The following is a 25,153-nucleotide window of genomic DNA, read 5'->3' as shown; positions in this document are numbered from 1 at the left end:
GCCAAGCCCATTGGTTCTTCCTGGTGCCAATCAAGGCCCGTGGCCAATCGAATGGCGGCAGGGGTGGTTCCTAAGCCGAGCCAGAGTTGGCTGAGGCGGCGGAGGCGCTCGGCTGAGACGGGATCGGCGGGGCGCGACCTGCCACGGACCGAGCCGAGCCGAGCCCAGCCCAGCCGAGCCCAGCCGAACCGAACCAAACAACCCTGCCTAGCCGAATCGAGCCGAGCCGAACCACCCCTGCCGAACCGAAGAGAGCCGAACCCATCCTTACAGCGCCGAACCCATCCTTACAGCGCCGAACCGAGCCGAGCCCAGCTGAGCCCAGCCGAACCGAACCGAGCCGAACCCAGCCGAACCGAACGAAACAGCCCTGCCTAGCTGAACCGAGCCCAGCAGAACCCACCCTGCCGAACCGAAGAGAGCCGAGCCCATCCCTACGGCACCGCACCGAAGCCGTCCCTACCGCACCGAGCCCGTCCCTACGGCACCGAACCAACCCCATCTCCACCGCACCGCGACCGTTCCTTCCACACCAAGCCCATCTCTACGGTACCGCACCGAGCCGTGCCCTAGGGCAGCGCGCCGAGCCCATCCTACAGCACCGAACCCATCCCTACAGCACCGAACCCATCCCTACAGCACCGCACCGTGCCCTGCGGTACCGCACCGCACCCCGCAGCACCGCTCCGCCTCCTAGGGCACCGCACCGCACCCCGAGGCACTGCACCCCCCGGCACCGCACCGCTCCCCGAGGCACCGCACCCCCGGCACCGCACCCCCGACACCGCACCGCTCCCCGCGGCCCCGGTGCCCGCAGCACCCGCACCCGGCCGGACCATGATGTCGTGTGCCGAGCTGCTGGCCGTGTGCCTGCTCTCAGCAGACCGCGGTCACAAGCCCCACCGCCAGCCGCTGCCCATCTTCCACGACGTGAGTACCGCGGGCGGGACCCCCGCACTCCTGCCCAGCCCCTCGGGGAGCCGCGGCACGGGTGGGCGTCGGGGTGAGCCCCTTCCCGGAGGAACCGGCCCGAGGGATGCGCCAGAGGCTCCGCGCCCGTGCCAGCCCGGAGCTGTGCGTGGTCGCGATGACTTAAATAACGATGTGGTGTCCTTCTGCTGAATGCTGGGCCTCTGGGTGGCTAGAAATAGCCCACGCCTCATGCAGAGCTGGCTGTCATGACTCCCGGAGCGGGAGCAGTGCCTGGCAGGAATGCTGTGGAAGGTTCCCTGGGGCTGTTCACAGCCGTGGGACCCAGCAGAGCGATGCCCGCTGCAGCCCCGGGTGCAGCCCCTGTCCCTGCCCGCTCCCGGCGCGCCGGGATTGTGGAGGAGGATGCTCCGTGCGGGTTGGAGGTCGCCCGGGCATCCGGGCGGCTGTGGGTGGCACGGGGGAGGTGAAAATGCAGGTGGTGGCTGTCTTTGAGTTCAGAGATGTTCACAGTTCCTCCTGTCACACCGCGTCCCCTCCAGGCTGCGCCCCGGCCATCTTCCCGGGCCAGGGGCACAGCCCGGGCCAGAGCTCACCGCTGAGCACCTCCTGCTGCTCCTGCCCGTGCTCCGTGAGCTGGCTCGGGTGGGCAGCGCCCGCATCTCCCTGGTGACAGAGCCCTGGCACTGCCACGGGCACCACTGCGCTGTCACCCCGCGGACCAAGGAGATGTGGGGACAGAGGAGCTGCCCCTGCCCTGCCGCAGGGCTGAGGAGGAGAAAGCCAGCGAGGGTTAAGGGTGAGGGCTGGGGGTGCCCGGGCACTCGCACAGCCCAGGTCGGTGCCAGCAGTCAGCTCCCAAGCTGCCGCCTCCGTCTTGTCCCGATGCAGGCTGAGCCCCGTGTCCCAGTCCGTCCCAGAGAAGGGGAGCAGCCCACCTCGGGCAGCACTTTGGGGAGGTGAATGCCACGTCAGGCCCACTCCATCCCTCCTGGCGTGCCCAGGGAGGCGCTGGGAAGCGCAGCTGCCAGCTGGGGGTCGGGGTCTCTCCGCTGCCGGGGGTTCGGGCTGCCAGGCTCTCCAGCCAGCATCATTAACCGCACTAATTACTTGGCTGAGGGAAGATGGGCAGGAGGGGGGCGGGTGGTGACAGCTGTGTTCAGCTCAGCTCCTCAGGGCACTCGTTGAGTCGCACATCCATCCCTCAGGGTGTCATTAAAGCAATTAAAATGGGAAATGTTAACAACGCTAGCAGCTGCTTTCCGGGTTCTGACGGCCTCTCTTCCTCTACCCTGTGACTCCTTTGCTCCCACCTTTGCTCCAGAGCTTGGCAGGGTGAGTTTAACCTCTGTCCTTTTGGGTCTGGGCGGATGGCCGGTGTCCAGCTGCCGCCAGGCTGGGCGGGGTGAGCATCCCAGGGCGGCAGGGCAGGACCCCCTGCCTGCCCGGCAGCGCTGCCCACCGCTGATCGCCGCGGCTGCTGCTCCTCCTGGGACCTGCCTGCACATCTCCTGCCTTTGGGAGAGGTGAGGACGAGGAGGAGGAGGAGGAGGAGGAGTGCTTTGCCCGAGACGCTTCGCTGCAGGCGCGGTACGAACCGCAGCGCTGCCATCGCCCTGTGCAGCATCTCGAGCCTCGGGGAGATTTGTCCCTCAGGCTGGTGCCCGGGGCCTGCTCGCTCCCCTCCCGGGATACGGGAGCTTAGGAAGGACGGCGTTCTGGTGCCTGGCCGCAGCCTGCCTCAGCCTGCCGTGGGTCGATGAGCATCGTCCCCAGCGCAGCTGTCCCCTCCCAAGAGCCGCCCGTCCCTGGCTGCTTGTCCAGCAGCCGCGGTGGCTTCCAGACCTGCAGGCAGGGAGAAATCCTATAACTTCCTTCCTTCCTTCCTTCCTTCCTTCCTTCCTTCCTTCCTTCCTTCCTTCCTTCCTTCCTTCCTTCCTTCCTTCCTTCCTTCCTTCCTTCCTTCCTTCCTTCCTCCTTCCTTCCTTCCTTCCTTCCTTCCTTCCTTCCTTCCTTCCTTCCTTCCTTCCTTCCCTCCTTCCCTCCTTCCCTCCTTCCCTCCTTCCCTCCTTCCCTCCCTCCCTCCCCGGGGTACATGTGGGGCTCATCTGTAAATAAATGCTGTTTCAGTGCCCCAGATGAGGCTGCGGCTGCTTGGACACAGGGGCTCAGGGAAACATCCCGGGCTCCAGGCAGTGCCCCCGTGCCTCCGGGGCTGCCAGTCTGCCCTGAGGCAAGAGAGGGATTGCTTGGAGGGCCCATGCAGACCTAGTCCCACTCCCAGCCTGGCTTTGCATCGCTTTTCCCAGGTTTTGGCCCAGGGGACGCCTGCCATGGGTGAGCAGTGCCTGCGCCCAGGGAGGGGACAGGATTCTCCCTGTGGAGCAGGGAGTGGCTCAGTGCTGGCAGTGCGGGGCTGGAGCTGGGTGCTGGGCTCACACGGGGCCGGGCTGGCTGCAGGCAGTGTCCCCTGCCATTCCAGGGGCTCTGGGGGGCACTCACAGCTCCCTGCTTGTGCCACGTTTGTTCTGAGCTCCAGGCTGCTGTCGTCTGTGCACCGGCTCACACTCACCGAGCCTCGTGTGTGAGGGAGAGGAATCCACTCTGCTGAGGCTGCTGCTGAGCCCAGGATGGGCTCACCCCGGGTTAGAGACCTTCTCAGCCCCAGGGGATCTTCCCTGAAATTGTGTTCTCCCTCTGAGCCTGCAGATAAACCCTGCTGAGCTGGGCCAGCCTGTGAGTGGGAGATGTTTCCTGAATCTGCACCCAGTGCCTGGGTGGCACCTGGCTGTCTCTGGGATCAGCTGGGTGGCCTCTGTGACACCTGGAGCCGCAGAGGTGTCATTACACCAGCCATGTGTCCCTCTGATGACACAGAGCTCTGCAGGATGGAGCTTCTCCCTTGATGGAGGGTCCGTGGCAGGGTGGCACGGACATGTGGGACCCACGGGTGAGACCCCACAAGGAGCCCGTGAGCCTAGAGAAAGCTTTGCTCTAAAATCCAGAGAAATGGCCGCTGTTAGGGAGCTGCAGGTTCCCATCTCAGCTCCAAAGTGCATCCAGCAGGTCCCGTGTGGTGCTCAGGGTGTGCCCACCCTGCTCTCCTGCCAGGGCAGCAGCCTGGCCAGCTGGAATCCCGTGGGAATTGTCACCTGAGGCTGCTGGGCGCAGGGCAGCCGCCGTTCCTGCAGCAGCTGGGGCAGGAGGAGCTCACTTTGTTCGGAAGAGGATCCTCCAAGGAGCTGTCCCTGCTCCTGCTTTCGGACCCTGGGAAGGACTCAGGGAGCTCCAGCGCTAGAAAAGCTTCTGCCCAGCTGCAAGCCAGATGTTTAGGGGGTTTTCCTGGGCAGCTCTTTATCCTGGAGCAGTTTCTCAGGGAGATGTCAGGACTGGATGTGGGCCCGTGGCCTCGGAGCAGGCAGGGGAGCTGCTCCAGGGCCGGCCTGTGGGCAAGAATAGAAAAGTTCTGTCTCCTTTCCCGGCCCTTTTTCTTTTCTACTCTTTCTTCAGACCTGCAGTTTTCTTCATCCCCCAGGATAATATGAGGGACAGTTGCCACACAGACAATTTTCTGTCGTTGACTCCATTAGGATGTGCTGGGCAAAGCCTCGTACGTTTTTGGTCTGGGAAAACATTGCCAGGCTTCGGAAATGATGCTGTTCCATCAGCCCCAGACCTTCAGTAATTACTGGTGAAACAGATCAGCCCCAGCTTTCTCCTGGGTCATGGGCAGAAGCCTCATGGTTGGGAATCTCCTGAACTGGAGCAGCTTTCCAACTGTGCTCTGTGGCAGAAGCAGTTCCAGATTAATTAACTCACTAATAATTAATCACCGTGTGTGTGCACGCCGAGGTGTTGCAGGGGGGGCTGTGCTGGGGTGGTTACAAAGCTCAGGGCAGGAGCTGCTCCTCGGTGCAGGTGTTTGGGTGTTGGTGATGCACAGAGTGCTTCCTCACCGAGTGGGTTTGTACCTAATGTCCTTTCGTTTAAATGCGCTGAAAAATTAAACAGTTGCCGTCACAAGGATGTATCTAAGTCCTTTCTGCTTCGCCTCTGTGTTCTCTAAAAGGTGCTTGCTGGGAGTGCTGGGCTCGCTCTGCCAAGGTCTCAGCGCGTTGGAGGCAAGAAATGGGTTTAATCATTGGCAAAGGGGAATTTCCCGGGGCAGCCTGTGCAGTCCCAACAGCTGGGGCTCCTCCACGGCTCCCTGAGCTCCTGGAGGTGTTTTTCCGTGGTGCTGGGTGCTGCCTGGCTCACTGTTCAGCTGCCCTTGTGTCCCTGCTGCCACGCTGAGCCCTGTTGTGTTTTGTCTTGCAGATTTTCCGGCGAGCCGACAAGAACGGTGAGTGCTTTGCTGCTGCTGCTGCCTCCCCTCCCTGCCTGGCGCTGCCTGGAGCAGCGTGCCTCGCTCCCACCGCGAGGTTCGGCTGAAAGAGGGAGGGTGGAAAATGCTTTTCTGCTTCACCCCGATCCCAGAGCCTGGCCAGGGCTGGGGAATGGGCTCCCCCAATTCCCCATCCATGCACCCCGCAGGGCACAGCCCCTCCCCAGCCCTTCTCCTGCCCAGGGGCTGTCAGGCTTCTGCTCCATCCCTCACAGGGCTGCTCCTGTGTCCCTGCTCAGTCCAGGGTTTCACAGGTGCTCCCGCTTGGGTGATCCTGTTTCTGGGTGCCCCTGGAGCCCCTGGTATTTATAAGTTAGGCTCTGGTACCCAGTTTTTAATCCAGCACCCACAGACCAAGAGGTCCAAAATCACAAGTGGCTTCCCTGAGCCTTCCCACACTCTCTTGGGCTCTTTTCCTTCATGGTGGCTTAGGAGATGCTTTTATTGCAGATCACAACGCAGCCCAGGAGCTCAAGTCCTCCACAGAGAGGAAGGATAAAGCTCTTGAGTCAATGGAGAGCGCTTCCATTCCACGAAAATCTGATGCTGCCCTCGCTGCGCTGTTTGTTCTCGGCGTTTCTGAGAACACCGCAGCGGGGGCTTTGGAGAGGGCTGAAGTTCCCACCTGCAGCTGCAGTTTTTGCTGGCTCGGTGGGCTGCTCTCGGGGAGATGTGTGCTGTGATTGTCATGCAGAGCACGCCCAGCCATCCCACACGCCCGCCGGAGCCGGGGCCGGGACGCCGCTTCCACAGGCAGAATTATCCCTCCCTTTTCTTTGAATGCAGACGATGGGAAGCTGTCATTCGAGGAGTTCAAGAACTATTTCGCTGACGGCATCCTGAGCTCGGAGGAGCTGTGGGAGTTGTTCAGTGGCATCGACCGGCGTCACTCAGAGTGAGTACCGCGGTGGCACCGGAGGAGACGCGGGAGGAGCGCAGGGTGCCTGGCAGGAGACGGAGGGTGTTTGGGGGTGGCTGTGATAAACAGGGCGACACAAACCCCTGGCACCCCAGCAGCGAGCCCTGGTGCTGAGAGCAGTCAGACATTTGGAGAGCAGCCATGGGATTTGCCAATGCCATGCTTTTGGTTCGCAAAACGTAGCCCAGGAGCAGCCAGGCCAGGGAGCAGGCTGTGTGTCTGCAGGAGCGTGTGCTGCTGTGGGGACACGGCAAAGGCACAGACTTTGCCACTGCTGACTCAGGGAAAGCTGCTTTTCACTTATGTAAGAGCTGCTCTCCACCACAAGTGGGCCCGGTGCGTGTACCGGGGAATTTAGGCCAGCTACTTGTTAAAAAAAGAAAGCCCCGAAGAGCAGGAGCAGGGTTTAGCTCTGGTCTCCTCGTGGGTGGTGCTATGCAGAGGAGTCTGTTGGGCTTGGCTGGGATGCTCATCCCGGTTTTTTGGGTATTTTTGGCCTCCCTGGGGTCTCTGTGCCCAGGTGGGTGCTGTGGGTGAGTGTGTCCTGGCGCTGGGAGGAGCTGAGTGCTGCTCAGTGCACGGCTGGGGGCTGCTGGGGGACCAGGGGCTGCAGCTCCCTCCCAGGCTGGGTGGCAGGTTTGGCTTCCCCAGCATCTCCTGCACTCTGACACCTGTGCCCAGGGCACAGGGCCCTGCCAGGAAATGTGGGGCAGCCTGAGCTGCACACGCTGGTCCCAGGGCAGCGGCACAGAGGGTCCTTGTCACACTGGGGTGCCAGCAGCCACCAAGTGCCACCACCAGCAGGCACCCAGCATCATCACCCACTCAGGACTGGGGCAGTGGGAGTGATGGACTCCTGATGCTGCTGGAGCTGGGTTTAGTTCCACTGCAGCCATGGGCAGAGAGGTGGGCAGGTGTGGGCAGCCTTGTGCTGCTTTCCTTGGAGCCTCCTGGTTGGATGTGGGCAGCAGGAGGCATCTCCAGAAAACGTCTCAGTCTCTTTGGGCTGTGATCCCAGGAAGCTGGCAGTGAGTGTTCCCTTCCCTCTGGAAATGCTCCTTTCCTCTTGCTCCATTTTGGGGTGATCTTGGAGTCACGACACCCCTGGGAAAACACAGGGTGCAGCGAGGCTGGGAGCTTTAACCCAGCTCAAGACTGACCAGGGAAGGTGTCCTGCCTTCAGCTGGGGCTTGTTCCATGTGTGGAGCAGCTGAGGAGGCCTGCCTGGGCCCTGCTGCCCCCAGAGCTCGTTAGCTAACGAGGGTGCCGTAGCTATGACAACGCGGCAGTGGCAGCGTCCAGCTGGTGACATCTATTAGCAGGGCATGAGCCTTGGGTCTTTGTTCTCTTCCTGCCACCGAGAGCAGGAGGGACCCTCAGAGAGCTGTTTCCAAATTCCTGCCTTCAGTGGCGTTCGCCAGAAGGAGGAAACACGGGGTTTGGGGTGTGTGGGGTTTGCTGTCCTCTGAGGGCTGTGCTGGTGCCCTGCTGTCCCCATGGTGGGGGCTGGACAGCCCTCCTCCCCTGGGCTTGTTCCTTGCACTCTCAGGAGCTTTACATTTCAGAGAGGCGGCCAAAATCTGCTGCCAGAGCATTACAAAGCTGGGAAGCAGCTACAAGCTCTCCAGGCAGATCTGGTGCGCTGCTTGTGTGTCCCGAAGCTTTTGTGACGGTGGGAAAGTGTCGCCCTTCATCCAGCAGGTGGGTTTGGTGCCCTGCTGGCCACGTCTGGGCTGCAGTTTGTGTTTCCCTGTCCCTGCCAGCCTGACCCAGGAGGGGCAGTAACAGAGACCCCCATGCCCAGGCCCCTCCGTGTCCAGCACTGCCCACACCCATCCTGACCCTCACCCATCCCTGGAAGCTGCAGCTGCTCCCCAGAGCTGACAGCTGGGAATGGGAGTATTTCAGAGGAATATTTGTTGTTCTCCTTCCAGAGAACCCCGTGCTCTCCTCTCTCCACCTCCCACCCCTCTGGCTCTCAGGGGGACGCTGAGGTCTGTGCATCACACGCCTCTGCTGGGGTCACTTCACATCCTGCATTTCCACACGAGGCTGCTTTTGTTCTGCATTTCAGAAAATGGTTCCATTCTGGCATAAAGTATCCCGTCACTTTAATTCTGTGACGTTTAGAAGTTTATGTTGGAAGCAAATTCAGCTCTGGAAGGCAGCTGGTACAACAGCAGGTCCATGGTTCTGTCTGGCTGCTCCAGAGCTCCTCACCAGCTCTGGCAGTGGCACAGGAAGGTTCATCTTCCTGGAAAAGAGCATTTCCATCCTCTGAAACGTCTGGGTGAGAAGGGACTGATGTTTTTGGAGGTATGAGAGCTCCATAGCTCCTCCAGAATTGCAGGAGTTGAATGCCTGCACTGTGAAACCTGCCCAGGCAAGTGCTCTTTGGATTCTACCTGTCCTCCTGTCCTGCACCTCTCGGGGAAAATTAGAAAAATAAGGTCTGGAAAATCCATTTTTCCACGAGGGTGTTCAGGAATTGGGTGCAGATTGCTCAGAGCCTTTGACCTGGAGCCACAAGGGGTGGAAGTGCTGACCTGGTGCCTCTTAAAGTCTCTGGGTGGAAATAACCTCAAGGCTGTGATTGTCTGGAAGAAGGGATTTCAGTGAATTCCCTCCCCTCTCCTTACTCAGAGACTCAGAGCCGCAGCATCTGCCAGTCCCTGATGATGGAGAGTGACTGGAACACTCCGTGTCACATGAAAAAGGTTTGGAAACCAGATCTGTGATGGCAGTGGAGGTTCCCGTCATGATAAATGACAAGAATAAAAATAATAATAATAAAAAAATCCCGTCTCTTTCTGCAGCTGATTGCTGCTTTCTTGCATAAATTCCAGGCACATTCTGACAAAATCCCAACAACATAATGATGACAAGATCCTCCATCATCAGTTCAGCCTTAATTACAGTTAATCAGTGGTTTGAGCACAGTCAAAATACAGCTATGGGAAATGTGGAGAGTCTGAGGATGAGTGCTTTGAAGGCAGAGGATGGCTCTTCTCTTGGAGTGGGAATGGCAGAGGGAGCAGAGGAAAGCCTGCTGCCCCCGGCAGCCCCAAGAAACGGGTCAGGGTTTGGTGTGCACCTTCTGCCTGTGAGCTCCACCCGGGTTTTGGTGTGAATTACTTCTGGCAGCACGAGAATGGCCCCGGGGTTTGCCTGCTGTGCTCTGCCTGCCCCTGCCTGTGCCCTGGGGCTGCTCTGGGGCGTGGGGAGAGGTTCCCGTGCAGGGCTGCTGATGGGACAGGCTGCATCAGGGAGGGAAAGGAGCAGTTCCCTGGACAGCTCCCAGAGGGATGATTTTTGCCACAAGATATCGTTGATTGGTTCAGTGGTTAGTGATGGATTAGTTAACATTTCCTTTTCAGCAGCAAACAGCCAAGATATAAAGAGTTATTAATAACCTTAGAAGCCACAGGGTGGGAGTTGATGGCAGCTCCTTGTCACACCTTGCTGGAGCTGAGCTGGAAACCGCCAGTGGCTTGAGCTGGTGACTCCTGCTGAAACCAGCCCCAGGTGCTCGTGGGACCAGTGCAGGAGCCTGGGTAGGGTGTGCAGGAGGTGTCCACGTCCCCTCTGTGGTGACTTCCACCCCTCTCTCAGGTGGGAGCCAGCGTTTCCCTGCAGTGCCAGCTCTGGGGCACGGGTCTGACAGGCGGTGCTGTGCATGCTGCAGCGCCACGGCTCTTGCAGCGCTGCAGCAGCTCTGCAGGCTCCAGGCAGCTGCCAGAAATAAAGGGGAAAATTCCCCTTTTTCCAAGGTACCCTGGTGCTCCAAAGCTCAGGGTGTCTGTCCAGCAGAGCTGCCCAGGGATGGGATCAGCAAAGCTGGGCAGAGCAGAGCTGGCGGAGCGAGGGGCTGTGGCTTTGCAGGTTTATCTGTGTTGAGTCTCGAGGGAAACGATTTTCTATCCACTTCAAAAAGTGCCTGCAGTGCCAGGTCAGTGCGCAGAGCCCTGCCCAAATCATCTCCTGCGTGTTTAAAATAGCTGAGCCGAGTGCCAGCCTCACGCTGCCCCTCTGCTGCCTGCATTGCTGCAGATGCACCTGCACAGCAGAGGGTCTGCAGCCCCCTGCCCTGCCTCTGCCACCCCTCACACCAAAATACTCCCACGCTTTGAACCTCTGCCTGCTGTTAAAGTGCCCTCAATGGAAGCTCAGAAGGAAGTGAGAGACAGAAACCAGCCTTTGATGTCTCGGGGAAAGCTGTAGGAGGATTTTGCCTTAAATATTTCACCTTAGATGGCATTTTGGACACTTCACACACCGCCCTCTGATTTGCCATGGGGGTGTTTTGGTCCCTTTGCCCTGTGAGCAGTGTCAGAGGGGGGACAGGGTGATGTGGTCATGGTTTCCCACCCCCTGGGCAGCAGCACTGCAGCATTCCTTGTGCTTGGAGCTTGGCAAACTCCAGGTACCGCCAATTCCTCCATGTGTGACAGCACTTAAACACTTTAAAAAACACTTAAAAACTCTCTTTGGGGCTCTCTTCCACTTTCCCAATCAGGATTAAAAATAGTTGTAATCATCTGGGGGCTTCTGAGGCAGCAGAGTGCCTTGAGCAGAGGCTGATTTGAATAAATGACATCCTGGGCTCTGTCCCTGCAGCTCTGGGTGCTGCTGGGCATCCAGAGCAGCTCTGCCTCCCTGGCTTGGGCTGCCTGAGCAGATCCAACAGCACCAGGCAGACCCATCCCAAAACCTGGGGCTGGTTTTGAACATTTCCTCCTCCGTGTCCACCCCAGCAGCACCTTTAGCGGCCACAGGAGGGAGGGACCTGCCCAAGCCCTGCAGGGATGCCAGGGTGGATGCTGCAGTGCAGTGCTCTCTGTTAGTGACAGGGGGTGGGGGTCTGGCCCCTGCCTCCAGGTTTTTGGAGCCAGATCCCTGCTTTAGTGGCCTTCAGGGCAGGAGCAACAGCTCTGGAGGGCTGTGGAGCCATCCAGCCCCCTGGGAGCCTGCACAGCCCCACATCTCCCGGCTCGGAGGGAGGGAAGAGGAGGAGGAGCAGCTGGAGGGGCTGAGGGGAGAGGAGGGGGTCTGGTGCCACGGGGAGGACCTGGGCTGAGGTCAGGGATAAACAAGGAGGGAGCCCTGGCTGGGCGCTCCCCACCCCTGGGGGAGGAGGTTGGGTGGAAGAAGCAGCTCCAGGGCTCAGAAATGGGGCTGCCAACCCGGCTGGGCAGCCAGGGCTGGGGGGCATCCTCCATCCCAACCCCACCCTGTCGTCACGGCTGCTCTCCCAGCGCACTCCAGCTCCAGGAGATGGTGGTGGAGCAGATTTTCCTGCTGAGGCTGGGAATGGCTCCTGAGCTGCCGGCTCGGAACCTGCGCAGCTCCTGAAAACACAGGAACAGGAATTCCCAGAGCCCCGCTCAGCAGCTCTGTTTGCCCCACACCATCCCCAGCATCTAACGGGAGCCTTTTTTGTGTTTCTTGCAGCAACGTGGACACGGAGAAGCTGTGCGGTAAGTCAGGGCTGTCCCCGCCGGGGCGGGTGCGCGGCTCGGCTCGGTCTGAGCCGGGGGCTTCGAGGCTCCCCGCGGATCCCAGCACAGAGGCGCTTTTCCCAGGGGGTAGGGAAGGATTTTCCATCTCAGTCCGAGCGGGAGGACGGTTCTGGAAGGGGAGGGGAGTGCCCCCCGTGCAGCTCAGGGCAGGGCAGAGATGGAGGTGCTCGGGAGCCTGACCGCGCTGCTCTGTCCCGCTGCAGATTATTTCTCGGCGTACCTGGGGGAATACGGGAATGTGCTCTCCGCCCTGGAAACGCTCAACGCCGCCGTGCTGGCAGCCATGGACAAAACCAAGCTGGTACGGCCGGGACCAGGGGAGGGCTGCGGGGCAGCTGCTGCCGCCCCGGAGCCGCGGTGAGCTCGGCTGCTCCTTGGTGTGAAATCGGGGCGTGGGAGGCAGCAAACCCCTCAGATCAAGGGGTGTCGGTGCGTGCTTGTGCTGTCTGCGTGTGCGGGCAGTGCCGCAGACACAGCCTGGAGCGTGGGGAGCCAAGCCCGGGGAGGGGAAGGGTAAATCCAAAGCTTTTGTGCTCTCATCATCTCCCCGCTGGCAGGGCTCTGGCAGCGGCTGTTCCAGCAGCTCCACCAGGGTCCTGCCCACGGACAGAGCATCCCTGGGCTCTGGCGGGGCAGGATCAGCCCTCAGGACACACTTGGGCCACGCTGCCGGGTTGGAAACAATCGGGCTGTGCTCACAGCACCAGTGCTGCAGAGCGGGCCAGGGGCTGCTGGGGCTGCTGCAGTTCCTGCTCTCCTGCAGAGCTCCTTTTACCAGTGCTCCCCTGTCCCACAGCCTATGTGATTTTGGAGAGCTGCAGAGCTCATTTTATCCAATGCTCCCCTGTCCCACAGCCTGTGTGATTTTGGAGAGCTGCAGAGCTCATTTTACCCAATGTTCCCCTGTCCCACAGCCTGTGTGATTTTGGAGAGCTGCAGAGCTCATTTTATCCAATGCTCCCCCTGTCCCACAGCCTGTGTGATTTTGGAGAGCTGCAGAGCTCCTTTTACCCAATGCTCCCCTGTCCCACAGCCTGTGTGATTTTGGAGAGCTGCAGAGCTCCTTTTACCAGTGCTCCCCTGTCCCACAGCCTGTGTGATTTTGGAGAGCTGCAGAGCTCCTTTTACCAGTGCTCCCCTGTCCCACAGCCTGTGTGATTTTGGAGCAGTTTGGAGGCTGCAGATCAGGACAAGCTCCGAGCCCCGGCTGTGCTGGGCAGCACTGGGATAGAGGCAGTGCTGGAAAGGCCCCTTTGGCACCTGAGATGGATCAAAGGGCTCAGCTGTGTGCTCGGGCTGGTGCTGAGCCAGGGCAGGACCCTTTCTTTGCCTTGGTGGAAGCAGATGAGGGTGACCATCCGTGTGAACGCTCCTCTGAGCTCTTGGTCAGGCAGAGAAGAGAAGGGGGAGCAGTGCCACGCTCGTCAGAGCGGTGTTTGTGCCTCTGTCGTGTCAGCCCCTCTCTGAGTTTCCCTCTGGCCAGAGCCAGCCTCAGCAGAACGTGTGGAAATTTCATGCCAGGAGAGGGAATCTCCTGAAAATGCATTTCCTCATTGGTTCAGGTCCCTGGCCCCACTCACTCATTAGCTACAAGTCCAGAGGGAGAGGAGAATCCTCTCCAGAGAGCTGTGCTTTATTTCGGTTCCTTTCTGCTCTGTTTTTTGGGTAACGAATGTGTGTAGTCATGTGTTTCTCCAAAGGGCAGCACAGCCACTCTCTGCTCCGCAGTACTGGTGTGAGGCATTCACTCCCTCCACAGCTCCTGGTGTTCCCTGGAAAAGAGGAGCAGGTTTTTCCTGTTGGAGCAAATTTTGACTCATTTCTCCACCTGTTGGGATCTGCCCAGAGCCAGGGCAGTCCAGTGTTCCCAGCGCTGCTCTCACCCAGGAGGGGTCTGTGCTGCTCTGATCCCAGCCCTGGCGGTGCAGATACTGATCCTCCTGGGAATGTTCTCCCCGCGCCTCCCCGCTGTGCTGGGCTCTGATGTGGGGGGAAGGCAGGGGTGTGCAGGGCTCCTGCAGAGCCTCCTGCCACGGCTGCAGGCTGCAGAGATGACAAACGCTGCATTCCTACCTGCTGGGACCTGAATGTGTTCCCACATTTATATTTCCAGAGCTGGACTTGAGCTCGAGTTCTGATGGGATAGGTGAGCTGGATTTCAGCCAAAGCTCACACCTCCGTGAGCCAGGGCAGAGAGCAGATGTCCCATATTACACCTGCCCCTCGATTCTTCTGCTTCAAACACCTCTCTGAGGTCTGGGAGCCCCACTTTAGCAGAGAGAGCACCCCCATGGGAGAACCAGATGAATTTTCATCCCAGGGAGCTGCTTGTGCACTGAGAAAAGGTGAAGAGCCCTGGTGAAGGATCTGCAGGCCCTGCCTGTCCTTGCCAGGCTGCATTTACCAGGACTTTGCCTGACTCTGGAGCAGGCAGTGACGTCCAGGCTGGCAGGAAGAAGGAGAGGGAGGAGATCTCTGCCTTGGGCTGTGTCTCAGCACAGCATCTCTTGGTTAGGCCATGATCCATCTCCTGTAGCTCCTCACCGCTGCAGCCAGTGAGGAGGTGTGGGAAGAACAAGCTGGCTCTGTCCTGTGTGACTGCAGGTACTGCAGGAAGTTTTGAGTGTGTGTGTGAGCAGCAAACCTGCTCAGGGTTGTTTTTATGGATCTGCAGGTCAGCAGGAGGAAACCAAACCATTAGGGGTTCCCATGCCTCCATCCTTCCTCACTGGGCTGCTAGGAACACGCTGAAGGAAAAATGCCTTGTCAAAAAGAGAGGGTTTTTCCTCCACCTTCTGTCATTCCCACTTATTTGTAAAATATGACTTGATAGCTGGGCTGTAGTGTGCTAATTGCACCTGATTTTGTGGCTGAACTTCATGTTTGCAATATAATTGCATCAGGGTAGGAAGTGAACAGTGGAAATACCTCAGAAAACAGCCTGATGTTCCTCACAGCGGGGTCTGTATGCTGAAACCTTGCCATCCTCCAGTGTGCAAACACTGCAAACCCTCACTTAAATACCTCTCCAAGCCAGGCAGCCTTATTTATCCTTTGACAAGAATTATGTGGCCACCCCATTCCATTCTGTCCTGAGCTTAACTGTCATCATAAGAATCCAATAGAACTCCTCAAAAGCAGAATTACAGCAGCTCTTGGCCACTTGGTGATTTTCATCTGGGTAAACAGAGCTGAAATACCGGTGCACAAAATCCCTCATCTCGTGCTCTCTGAGTTATTCCCTTTGTGACTCCCAGCCATGGGCCTTTGCCATGAGCAGAAAATGCTGTGCTTGGTGAGTTCATTGAACCTCTGACAGCAGAGGGTTTCACCTCTGTGCAACATCTGCTGAGAGGACTTTGGTTTTTTGCCCCAAAATGAGGAGTGCGACGGGAGCCGGACTTCGGGTCCTTTCTCTGCCCTGGCGTGACATTTTCCAAACTGCTGCTGGAAGGTGAGGCAGCGTTAGGAGCTCTCCCGAGGGATGGTTGTTTCCATCCCTGTCTCCAGCACTCTCCCCTGGAGGTGCTGTGTTTGATGAAGCAGGAGGCAGCTGGCAGCGCTGCCGTGTCCCCGGGGACCCTCCGGAGCCGTCCCCTCAAGCACAGCGTGCCCTGGGCTGGCAGCAGGGCTTTGGGGGCTGCCACCCCACGCTGTGCCTGTGCCTTTGGGCTGTAGGGACTGCCCTGGGCGAGCTGTGGGGCTCAGGGCAGGCTGAATGGTGCCGGGGAGAGCGCCTCTGCTCCTGCCGTGGAACTCCATCCGTGGGGCACGCGAGGCTTAGGCCAGTCCGGGTGGAAGCTGAGGGGATGGGGAGTGCTGGGAGGCAGGCTTGGTGCTTCTCCCAGGAGCTGGCCCTGGGAAGGGCAGTGATGTGCTCGAGGTGAAGCCTCCCAGCCCCGGGCAAGGGGAAGTGTCTGCGTGCCCAGGCTGTGGCAGGGCTGGAGGACACAGAGATGGGAGCACACCTCCCGTGCCTGCCTGCTGGGGGACCGGCCCTCGGCGGTGCCAGAGGGGTGACGGTGTTTGGATTTGGATTTTGGGCAGTGAAATGCGCTCTGCAGGGCTATGTGGGGGTGAATGGTGTCCCTGCTGTGCCCCCTGGGACCCACTCACTGCAGAGTGTCCTGGGGAGGCTGGGGTGGCTCTTGTTCCCCTTGACGCAGGGAGTGAGTCCAGGCTGGCAGAGCTGGGCAGGCGCAGAGCAGTGCTGGCAGGGATTTCAGTGCCTGCACACCCTGGGATGGGGAGGGCGGGGTGGGCAGGGATCCCCAGCTCTGAGCTCTCCTCTTCTGGGGCTGTGGACAAGGAAGGCTTTGTGGGAACACGTGGGATGCTTGGCTGGGAGAGGCTGGAGATGCAGAGCTGGAACTCAGTTTGCTATGGCTGCACCTTGCCAGTGCTGCTGCCATCATCTTTCTGAGGCAGGGAAATGAGATTCATTTTCCAGCAGTGATGAAAACCCCTTTCCCTCTGTCTCCTGGTTCTGGGGGGAGCTGTGACCATCCTTTGCTGACTGCAGCATGAGCCCAGAGCCTGGGGGATGAGCATCCACCCTCTCCACTTCTCCACTCCCCTTCCCATCCCTGCCAACCACAGCTGTGCCCAGTCAGACACAGCTCCTGGACTGGGCAGGTGGCACACACCCACCAAAAACCCACGAGGGGCTCAGGACCCTCCCCACTGCTCCCTTTCTTTGATACCAGCAGTGGAAGGGTTACAACGAAATCCTTCTGTGCAGAGCTTCTGGAATTCCAGATCCTCAGTGTGCGGGAGAGCAACGCAGCAGGAATTGGAAATATTTGACCCGAGTAATGGGGTGGCACTGCTGGCCATTGTTTTGGACAGGGTTCATGGAGCCTGGGGGGTGAGGACAGCCCGGCCCTGGGCGCTGCAGCCTTGGGGTCACACGGGGACACCGCGGGGAAGGCGGGGCGCTGCTCCAGCCTGTCTCCTGGTCTTGTCTAGGAAAGGGACGGACCTCTCCTGGTGGATGCTCCCGGGGAGCAACCAGCCCTCCTGCATCATGTGGAGGCTCCTTCCTCGGCCTCCCGCTGCTGGTCCTGTCTCTCTCAGTGCTCACGGGGACAACCTGTGGTTTCTGTGTCCCTTGAGGAGCTGCCATGGGGCTGGCCATGGGGACAGGCGTGTGCTGTGACAGCTGGGCTGTGCCCCCTCCCCAGCTGCTTCCTGCACAACCTCTGATCCCTTTCTAATCGTCTGCTCAGCTGAGTCAGTTCTGAGAGGCAGCAGCGAGGCCAGGTGGGAAAATGCCTGTTCAGGGAGCTCAGTCAGCTCCCTGAAGCACCAAAAGACCTTTAGACCAAAATCACAAGGAGTGAATCCAATTCCCTGGTTTTCAGCTCATCTTCCTCACCCAGTGCTGAGCTGTCCCGGTGCCAGCATGAGGAATCACCTCCTGCAGTAAGTGCCTGCAGTGCAGGTGCTGTGTGGACCTGCCCCTGCTCAGCTCCTCCCTCCCACACTTGTGCCACCCCTTGGGGGTCCTGACAGCTGGGGAAGGTCCCTTCCTCATCCCAGCAGCTGCATTTCCTGTTGGAAAATGCAGCCTGGAGCATTAGGATTGACTGAATGTACTCAGACCCGATAGCATGGCCTGGATGCCCAGCACAAGCCATAATTTTTTTCCAGCCCGATGGGACACGCCCTTGTTAGGGTAGGAAATAACCCTGAGTGTCAGTGAAAAGCACTTTGTTTCTTTTGGGGTACTTTAATTGACTCTGCAGCCCTGCAGCAGCGCAGGAGCACAGCTGCTGCAGCTGTGCCCGGGGCAGGGCAGCGTTTCAGTCACTCCTGCTGGAGAGTGACACAGTGGGACGCCTGCCGCCTCTCTACTGGAATTTCGTGTGCACATACTGGGCCCCGTGCTCCTGGTACTCGTCCTTCGTCATCCACGAGTGCCGGAAGGAGGTGAGCGAGGCCGCCATGGAGCCCCCGGCCCAGGCCGCCGTGCCCCTCTTGGGGTTGGCCAGGACCTCGACGTGGACGCCATCGCCTTGGAAAAGGGAGTTCAGCTCCAAGCACATCCTCTCGGGGAAGCCGGGGAACATGGAGGAGCCGCCGGCGAGCACGATGTTGCCCAGCACGTGCCTCCTGAGGGGCTCCGGCAGCGCCCGCAGGCTCTGCCCGGCCAGCTGCTGCAGCCCGGGGCAGCTGTGCTGCAGCAGCTGCGGCCGGAACAGCGGCTCCGGGCAGCAGAAGCGCTCCTCGCCCAGCGTTATCCAGCGCCCGTCGGGGGTCTGGAACCCGGCCGGCTGGCGGGAGCCTTCGTCCCGGAGGTCCCCCTCGTAGTCCAAGGACACGTAGCAGTATCGCTCCTTCAGCTGGGTCAGCACCCTCTCGGTCAGGGCCTGCGGCGCCCGGGGCCCGGCGGGGCTCTCGCGCAGCAGGCGGTGCAGGTACCGGGACAGGTGGTCCCCGGCCACCCCCAGGCGGCGGGCGCCCTTCCTCAGGGTGCGGCCCTGGCACACGGGGGTGACGTGGCACACGGCCGCCCCGGCCTCCACGGCCAGCCCGGTGACCCTGCCGTGGGCGCAGAGCGACAGGAAGCCGCTGTTGGCCACGTGCAGGGCGGGCACCCCGAGGCCCTCGAACAGCACCTCGGCCGCCTTCTCCCTGCCGGCGGCGGGGCAGGACGGGGCCTCGGCCAGGAGCAGCGGGTGCTCCTCCGGGAGCGCTTTGAGGCGGCAGCGCAGGAGGTGGCTCCACAGGGTTTTCGCGCCGTCCCAGTCCTCCACGACGCCGTACTTGAGCGGGTAGGAGCGGGGCGCCGCGGCCCAGCCCCCCGGGCTCTCCGGGGCAGGGCGGTGGTGCCAGGAGGGCACCAGCACCGTCCTCAGCACGCACTGCGGCTGCTCCTGGCCCGCGAAGCCCCCGCGGGTGAAGCGGCTGCCGCTGTCGATGACCACCGCGGGTTTCAGCATGGCTGGCGCTCCGCGGGGACGCCGGGCACCGAGGGAGGAAGAGCCTGCAGTGACGTGAGAGGGGTCTGGTGAGGGCAAACCAGGCTCAGGTGCCTGCTCTGCAAGGGGGGCTGGCTCAGCCCCACTGGAGGACAGCAGTGTCTGCTCCAGAAGTGTCTGGGGACGTCACAGCCTTCCCTCCTGTCTCCTCGCTCCCTGTCCTGCTGACCGTCCCTCCTTGGGTACCTTGTCTCCATCCCCAGAGGTTTTCCAACAGTGCAAGGACAGGGCTTCAGGTGGTTTTAAGAAAGCGAGTGAAAACTGGACAGGAAAGTTGAGTGGTTGGACCAAATCTTGGGCTCTATGTGAAGGAGAGGGGCCAGAAAGTCAAAGGAAGTGACTCTCCTCCTCTACTCCGCTCTTGTGGGACCCCATTTGGAATACTGTGCACAGTTCTGGTGTCCCCAGCAGAAGAAGGACATGTTGGAACAAGTCCAGAGGAGGCCACAGAGTTGCTGAGGGCACTGGTGCACCTCTCCTCCAGAGACAGGCTGAGAAAATTTGGGCTCTTGAGGCTGGAGAAGAGAAGGTTGTGTGGAGACCTCCCAGCACATTCCAGTGTGTGAGGGGGCCACAGGGGAGCTGGGCAGTGACTCTTCCTCAGGAGCTGCAGTGACAGGACAAGGGGGAATGGGATCAAACTGAAAGAGGGGAAATTTGTGTTGGATATTAGCAAGAAGTTCTTTACTGTGAGAGAGGGGAGGCCCTGGCACAGGGTGCCCAGAGGAGCTGTGGCTGCCCCTGGATCCCTGGCAGTGTCCAAGGCCAGGCTGGGCAGGGCTTGGAGCAGCCTGGGACAGTGGAAGGGGTGGATTGGAACTGGATGATCTCCAAGGTCCATTCCAATCCCTTAACATCCTGTGATTCTATCAATGCTGCTGCCAGCAGAGCCCATAGCTCACAGAGAGAGGATCTGTGATCCCAGCTGGCAGGGAAAGGAAGGAGCTTCCAGCACCCAGGAGACCACCACAGGCACCCAGCCTTGTCCCTGAGCCCTGGAGTGAGCAGAGCAGTGTGTGAGCCGGGGGCACAAGGGATGCTGTGCCAGCCCTGGAGCCCTCCCTGGGGCTGGGGGCTGTCCCTGGCAGTGACCTTTACCTCGTGGCTTCTGTCCTTGTGCCCTCCGCCACAGCTGCTGGCGCTGGCAGTGCTGGGGCCAGGGTGCCCGTGGAACCGTGGCTGCATTCCCTGCTGTGATCTCACAGGCAGTGCTCCCCGAGGGTTCTTCTGCCCCACAGCGTCACTTCTGCCCCGCTTTTGGGGCAGGAGTCACTTTTGGTGATGATTAAAATTTGATTGAAATCCACTCCGTTTGGTTTATTTAAGGGACAGCCCCTTCCAGGTGTGGTTCTGCTGCCTCTGCACAGAGCCAGGTCTGACAGGAGCTCTCCCCTCTTCCCCAGAGGTACGAGACCTCCTCCAAGATGGAGCAGTTCCTGACCCGGTTCCTGCTGCGGGAAACCATGCACCAGCTGCAGTCGCTGCAGGCGTCCCTCGAGTGCGCCGTGGACACCGTGGAGGAGCAGGCGGGACGGGAGAGGTGCGGGCTGGGATGGACTGGGATGGGCTGGGATGGACTGGGATGGGCTGGGATGGGCTGGGACAGGCTGGGATGGACTGGAACGGGCTGGGGTGGGCTGGGATGGGCTGGGATGGGAGAGGTGCGGGTGGGATGGACTGGGATGGGTTTGGACGGGCTGGGACGGGCTGGAATGGGCTGGGATGATCTGGGATGATCTGGGATGGGCTGGTCCCCTGGCCCCAGCCCCAATCCTCACTGGGAGGGACAGCCAGGAGTGGAATCTGCCCTTTCCCAGCCCGGTGTGGAGCTGACACCTCTAGGAACGACTTTAACTCCTCCTTTTGCACTTTTTAATTATTATTATTCTAGAAAGGAGATCAAGAAATCGGAGACTTTGGTTGGCCTGAGGTCAGGGCGGCGGTGTGGGCGCAGGGGACAGAGGAACGTCTGCCTGTCCCCAACAGAGCCCTACTCTGGGATGCTGACAACAGGTACCTGCTGTTCCTCAGCGTGTTTGTGTCCTGCTGGAGCCTGCAGGGGCTGTGGCACACAATCACAGAACCACTGAGGTGGGAAAAGATTTCCAAGACTGAGTCCAACCATTCCCCCAGCACTGCCAAGGCCACCGCTAACCCGTGTCCCCAAGTGCCACATCTCCAGCAGCACTGGGCTGAATGTGGTGTTGGAGAGAGCAGCTCTGCTCCTGCCATGGGGGACAGGAGGCTTAGGCTGTTCAGGGTGGAAGCTGAGGGCCGTGAGGGCTTCTCCAGGTCTCCATCTCACCCAAATGCCAGCTGGAGCTTCTGTGGGATTTGTATCTCTCGGGCAGTAGGAAAAAAAAAAAACAAAAACCAAGCTTTTTGTATTAAATCAGAAGTTTATGGGGTTTGTGTCTTGAGCAAGCTTTGGCCATGACAAAACTGGGCTGGTTTTGGGTGACACCTCTGTGCCCTTTGCCCTGCAGGTGTTTGTGTCGAGGACAGCAGCCAGTGGAAGGCTCAGATCAACAGGCTCCAGCAGCTCATCGAGAAGCTGGAGTGCAAGGTGTGTGTGTGTGCCCATGGGCTGCTGGGGCTGCCCCACACCTGGGCACGGCCAGATCGGTGCTGGGACCCCCCCCGGGCGCCAGCAGCCCCCTCTTCAGCCCTGGCATTGTCACGGTGCTGCGGCCACGCACCCAGCCCTGCAGAGCTCTGCTGGCCCTCTCCTGCCTTCCCCGGGATCCTGAGGCAGCCAGGCCCCACGGATGAGCAGGGCACGGCAGGGAATGTCCCTGAGCGGGTCTGGCCCCTGGGGCAGTGCCCCTCCTGCTGCACAGTTCTCCCGCTAATGCTGGGGATTTTTTGCTTTCCCCGCTGGTACCGCAGAGCCCTCGCCTGGAGCCGCTGAAGGAGGAAGCCGTGTGCAAGGGACAGGATGCAGTAAGTGCCTGGCCCTGTCCCCGCGGTTTGCAGGTGACCCCTCTCACACGCTCTGCTGGAGCAGGGTGGGATTCAGGGCTGTGGGAACATCCGCGGGACGAGCGCAGCCCCTGCTGCCCCTGCCGGCGCCGGGCAGTGCCCAGAGCAGTGCCTCTGCTTGCGGGGGCCCAAATCCCCCAGGAGCGCTCTGGGTGCCCCCAGAGCCAGTGCAGGGGTGGCCAAGGCCCTTTCTGCTGGGGGGGCTGCAGCAGCACCCCAAAGCAGGAACCCCCGGGGATGGAGCAGCTCCCGTCGGTGTGATCCCGGTAAAAGCAGCCCGTCCGGGGGGAAGGGCTGCTTGGTGTCCCCGTTGTCCCCAGCACGGCACGGGGGAGCAGGGAGGGCAGGAGGGGACATCCCTGACGCCTCGCTGTCCCTCGGCAGCACATCCTGGTGGCCAAGAGGCAGATCTCGGTGGCCACCAGCAGCATCGAGGAGTTCCGGCGGGCGTTCCGCTGCTACACCGAGGGCACGGCCGGGCACAGCAGCTGCCTGCAGTAAGTGCGGCGTCCTGGGGGTGCTTTGGGGGGCGGCTCCCGAGAAATGGGGGCTTTAACACCCTTGGGGGACGCAAGGGTTGGTGTGGAGTGTTCTGGGGGCTGGGCAGGCAGCAGGAGGGGCAGGGCTGCAGCAGTGTCCCCGCAGTGCCATCCCCTCCGCCGCGGGCGCTCCCGGGCTGGGGAGGCTTCGTGCCCGCAGGAGCGGCTCCGGCGTGTTCCTGCGGGAGAACGCGCCGGCTCCTCCGGCACTGAAGGGCTCGAGAGCCACGGGAAGGTCAAGGGCAGAGCTCCTGCAGAGCACTGATCCCCGGAGAGCGTGTGGGAAGCGCCGGGAGCCGCCCCGGGTGAGGTCCGGGCTGCCGCCAGCCCCGCTCTGCCCGCAGGGCGCTGGCAGTGCCAGCCCGCCCCGGTGGCACAGCCGCTCCCTTCCCTGTCACACGGGACGCTCCAGGCCGCCTCCAGCAGGGAACGTTCGTGCTCTTCCCGTTTCACGCGTCCTTTCCCAGCTCTTCACTTTCATCAGCACAAATCCGCGGGGGGCTTTGCTTTGGCACCCGTGCGCGTTTTGTCATCGGGGCTGTTCGTGGGGGCAGCGCTGCGTGTGCCGGCTCTCCGTGTGAGCGGGAAGGTGGAGCCGAGCCCGGGATGCTCCGTGGGCTTGGGGCGCTCCAGGGAACCGCAGAGCCCCTCGTGTGAGCAGCTCAGAGCTGCTGGGTGACACGCGGTGCTGGCCCCTCCAGCAGCTGCAGGAAAGGCTGGTGCTCAGCTGGGAGTGCTGCTGCTGCAGCCCGGCACAGCTGCTTCTCCTGCACCCCGAGCACGGCACTGAATCACAGAATCATTGGGTTGGAAGAGACCTTCGAGATCAACGAGTCCAGCCCAAAAACTGTCACCTGTGCTGCCTCCCACCCACCTGCCCACTGGCCGGGGGCAGCCCCAGCCTTTCCTGGGCAGGAGGGAATGTGGGGAGCATCACTCTGGGGGCAGAGAGCTGTGAGTCTGTGCTGTGAGCTCGGCTCCTGCCCCTGTGCCCGTTTTCCCACAGTGAAGGGTGACAGGTGACAGACACCTGCTCCAAGGGCCGGCAGGATGAGCTGTGTCAGTGCCAGGGAGGAGTAAGAAATAATAAAACACAAAATGTGCTGGCTCCTGGGCAGCAGCACAGAGCGCTGCAAGAGCTGTAAAGCTCCTCTGCCACCCGGACCCAGGAGCTGTGAAGCAGGATTTGGGTTTGGGATCCTCTGGAGCTGCTCACAAACTGTGAATGCACCCAGACCGGGCTTTGGGAGCCTCGTGGTGAGGCTGATGTGCACGGCAGTGCCCTGCTGTCCCAGGCTGCTGGGCACACGTGGCCAAGCCCTGGCTCAGGGTGACTCTGTCCCCACAGTGTCTCTGCCTGCAAGCTGAGGGACGAGCCCTGCTTCATCCTGTACGAGTTCTGGCAGGACGTGACCTCGTGGAGAAGGTGGGACAGTGTCCGTGTGTGGGGCTGGGGGGCTCAAGGGGCTTCTCCACTGCTCCCTTTCCTTGCCCAGCCTGTCCCACTGCTCTGCCCTGCGTGCCCCGGGCCATTTGCAGCTCTCAGGGGTGAACACCCCGATAAAGGGTTTGGGGAGCAGGGCAGGAGCAGGGGCTGGTGCTGGGGGATGCAGAAGCTGCCCTGTCCCTGTGTGTGGGCAGAGGGCCCTGGCACCACATCCCCCTGGTCTGTTTTGCAGCCACTTGCAGTCCAGCTGCAGCAAGACTTTCCAGCAGTCCATCCTCAGCTTGCTGGAGTCCCCGGAGCTGCTGACCACCATGCTCTTCCCAGGTGAGGGGTGCCCAGTCCTGCTCCGGGTGTGCTGCAGAGGGCAGGAGCGGGGCAGGAGCAGGCACTGCAGCTCCCTTCAGAGCAGAAGATGGCTTTGGGGTGACCTAGGTGAGGTTTTCCAAGGCAGGGTGAGACCGGCTGTCCCCAGCAGGTTTGGCTGTGTGAGCTGGGTCTGTCCCCTGCCCGAGGGTGCTCTCCAGTGGGGACAGCTGGGAGCAGGGACACTGCCCGGGTAGCAGATAAGCTGAGTCCTGTCCCAAATACACCTGGTGCCTCGTTTTGTTCTTCACCTGAGCCCAGAACCTGCTCTGCCAAGCCCTGGTGCTCCCTGGGACTGAGCCAGGGACTGAGGCAGGGGGAGCCCAGCACAGGGAACGGGCACATTCCCACAGAGCCACTAACAATGGGACCACGTGTGGGAACTGGGAACCCCATCAAACCCCAGTTTGCTTTCAGGGATCACTTCAGGGCCTTGTAAAACATTAGCCCACAAAACATGGATTAATTAGGACTGAACCCTGCGCTGCTGGTGCTGCTCCCAGCTTGCCAGTCCCACTGACCACATTCCCAGTGCTCCCCTGCAGCAGCTGCCTCAGTTCCAGGGGATCAGCCCTCTCCAGGTCACGCCACAGCCACACTCCCTGCCCGGGGTGGGCATGGGTGCTTTAGAGCCTGCAGGGTCAGGTTCCCCGTCTCTGCCCCCCAAATCCCCATTCCCAGTTTCACACCCCTCACCTCCCTGCTTTCTCTCTCTTCCCAGCGTCCTGGTGGATCATGAACAACAACTGACCCGGGGCAGCCGTCTCCAGGACACCACCAGCATGCGGGAGGACGTGGAGCCCTGGGCACAGCCGTCACCTTTGTCACCTCCCTGTTCCCTCCTGTGGCCAGCGGGGGCTGCCTGCTCTCGGCCCCGCCAGTGTTTTGCTCCTTCGCTCTTTTCATGTTAATTTATTTATTTCTCCTGCTCCTAAGACCGTGTCCGAGCTGCCTGGGGGGGCTGTGCGGGGGTGGCAGCCTTGGGGGAGCACTGGGCTGGTGCTGCCTGCCAGCAGCCCTCAGTCCCTCTTGCCCTCAGCTCCTCTTCCTCCGGGCTCCGAGGCTCTCCAGGGCGCTGGGATGGGCA

At 60.8% G+C, this 25,153-nt stretch overlaps 1 protein-coding gene across 1 annotated transcript; it reads left to right on the top strand.

Annotated features, from left to right (window-relative positions):
• The first annotated feature begins 781 nt into the window (after positions 1-781).
• NECAB3 (N-terminal EF-hand calcium binding protein 3) lies at positions 782-25,001 on the top strand. The gene is made up of 13 exons (XM_040079894.2): positions 782-930; positions 5,248-5,272; positions 6,101-6,209; positions 11,685-11,710; positions 11,956-12,053; positions 20,139-20,275; positions 20,627-20,748; positions 21,222-21,301; positions 21,625-21,678; positions 22,102-22,214; positions 23,605-23,682; positions 23,936-24,027; positions 24,788-25,001. Exons 1-13 carry the CDS (start codon positions 838-840, stop codon positions 24,814-24,816), a joined length of 1,056 nt encoding a protein of 351 aa, XP_039935828.1. The 5' UTR covers positions 782-837; the 3' UTR covers positions 24,817-25,001.
• The last annotated feature ends 152 nt before the right edge of the window (positions 25,002-25,153 follow it).

This window comes from Hirundo rustica, chromosome 16 (assembly GCF_015227805.2).
Source record: "Hirundo rustica isolate bHirRus1 chromosome 16, bHirRus1.pri.v3, whole genome shotgun sequence".
Lineage (NCBI taxonomy): Eukaryota > Metazoa > Chordata > Aves > Passeriformes > Hirundinidae > Hirundo > Hirundo rustica.
This window is presented reverse-complemented; position numbering and strand designations above follow the sequence as displayed.

Coding starts and splice junctions, on each gene's coding strand:
- NECAB3 (XM_040079894.2), top strand. CDS start 838: ATGATGTCGTGTGCCGAGCTGCTGGCCGTGTGCCTGCTCTCAGCAGAC. Junction 931..5,247: donor CGCTGCCCATCTTCCACGAC/GTGAGTACCGCG, acceptor TTTGTCTTGCAG/ATTTTCCGGCGAGCCGACAA. Junction 23,683..23,935: donor GACGTGACCTCGTGGAGAAG/GTGGGACAGTGT, acceptor TCTGTTTTGCAG/CCACTTGCAGTCCAGCTGCA.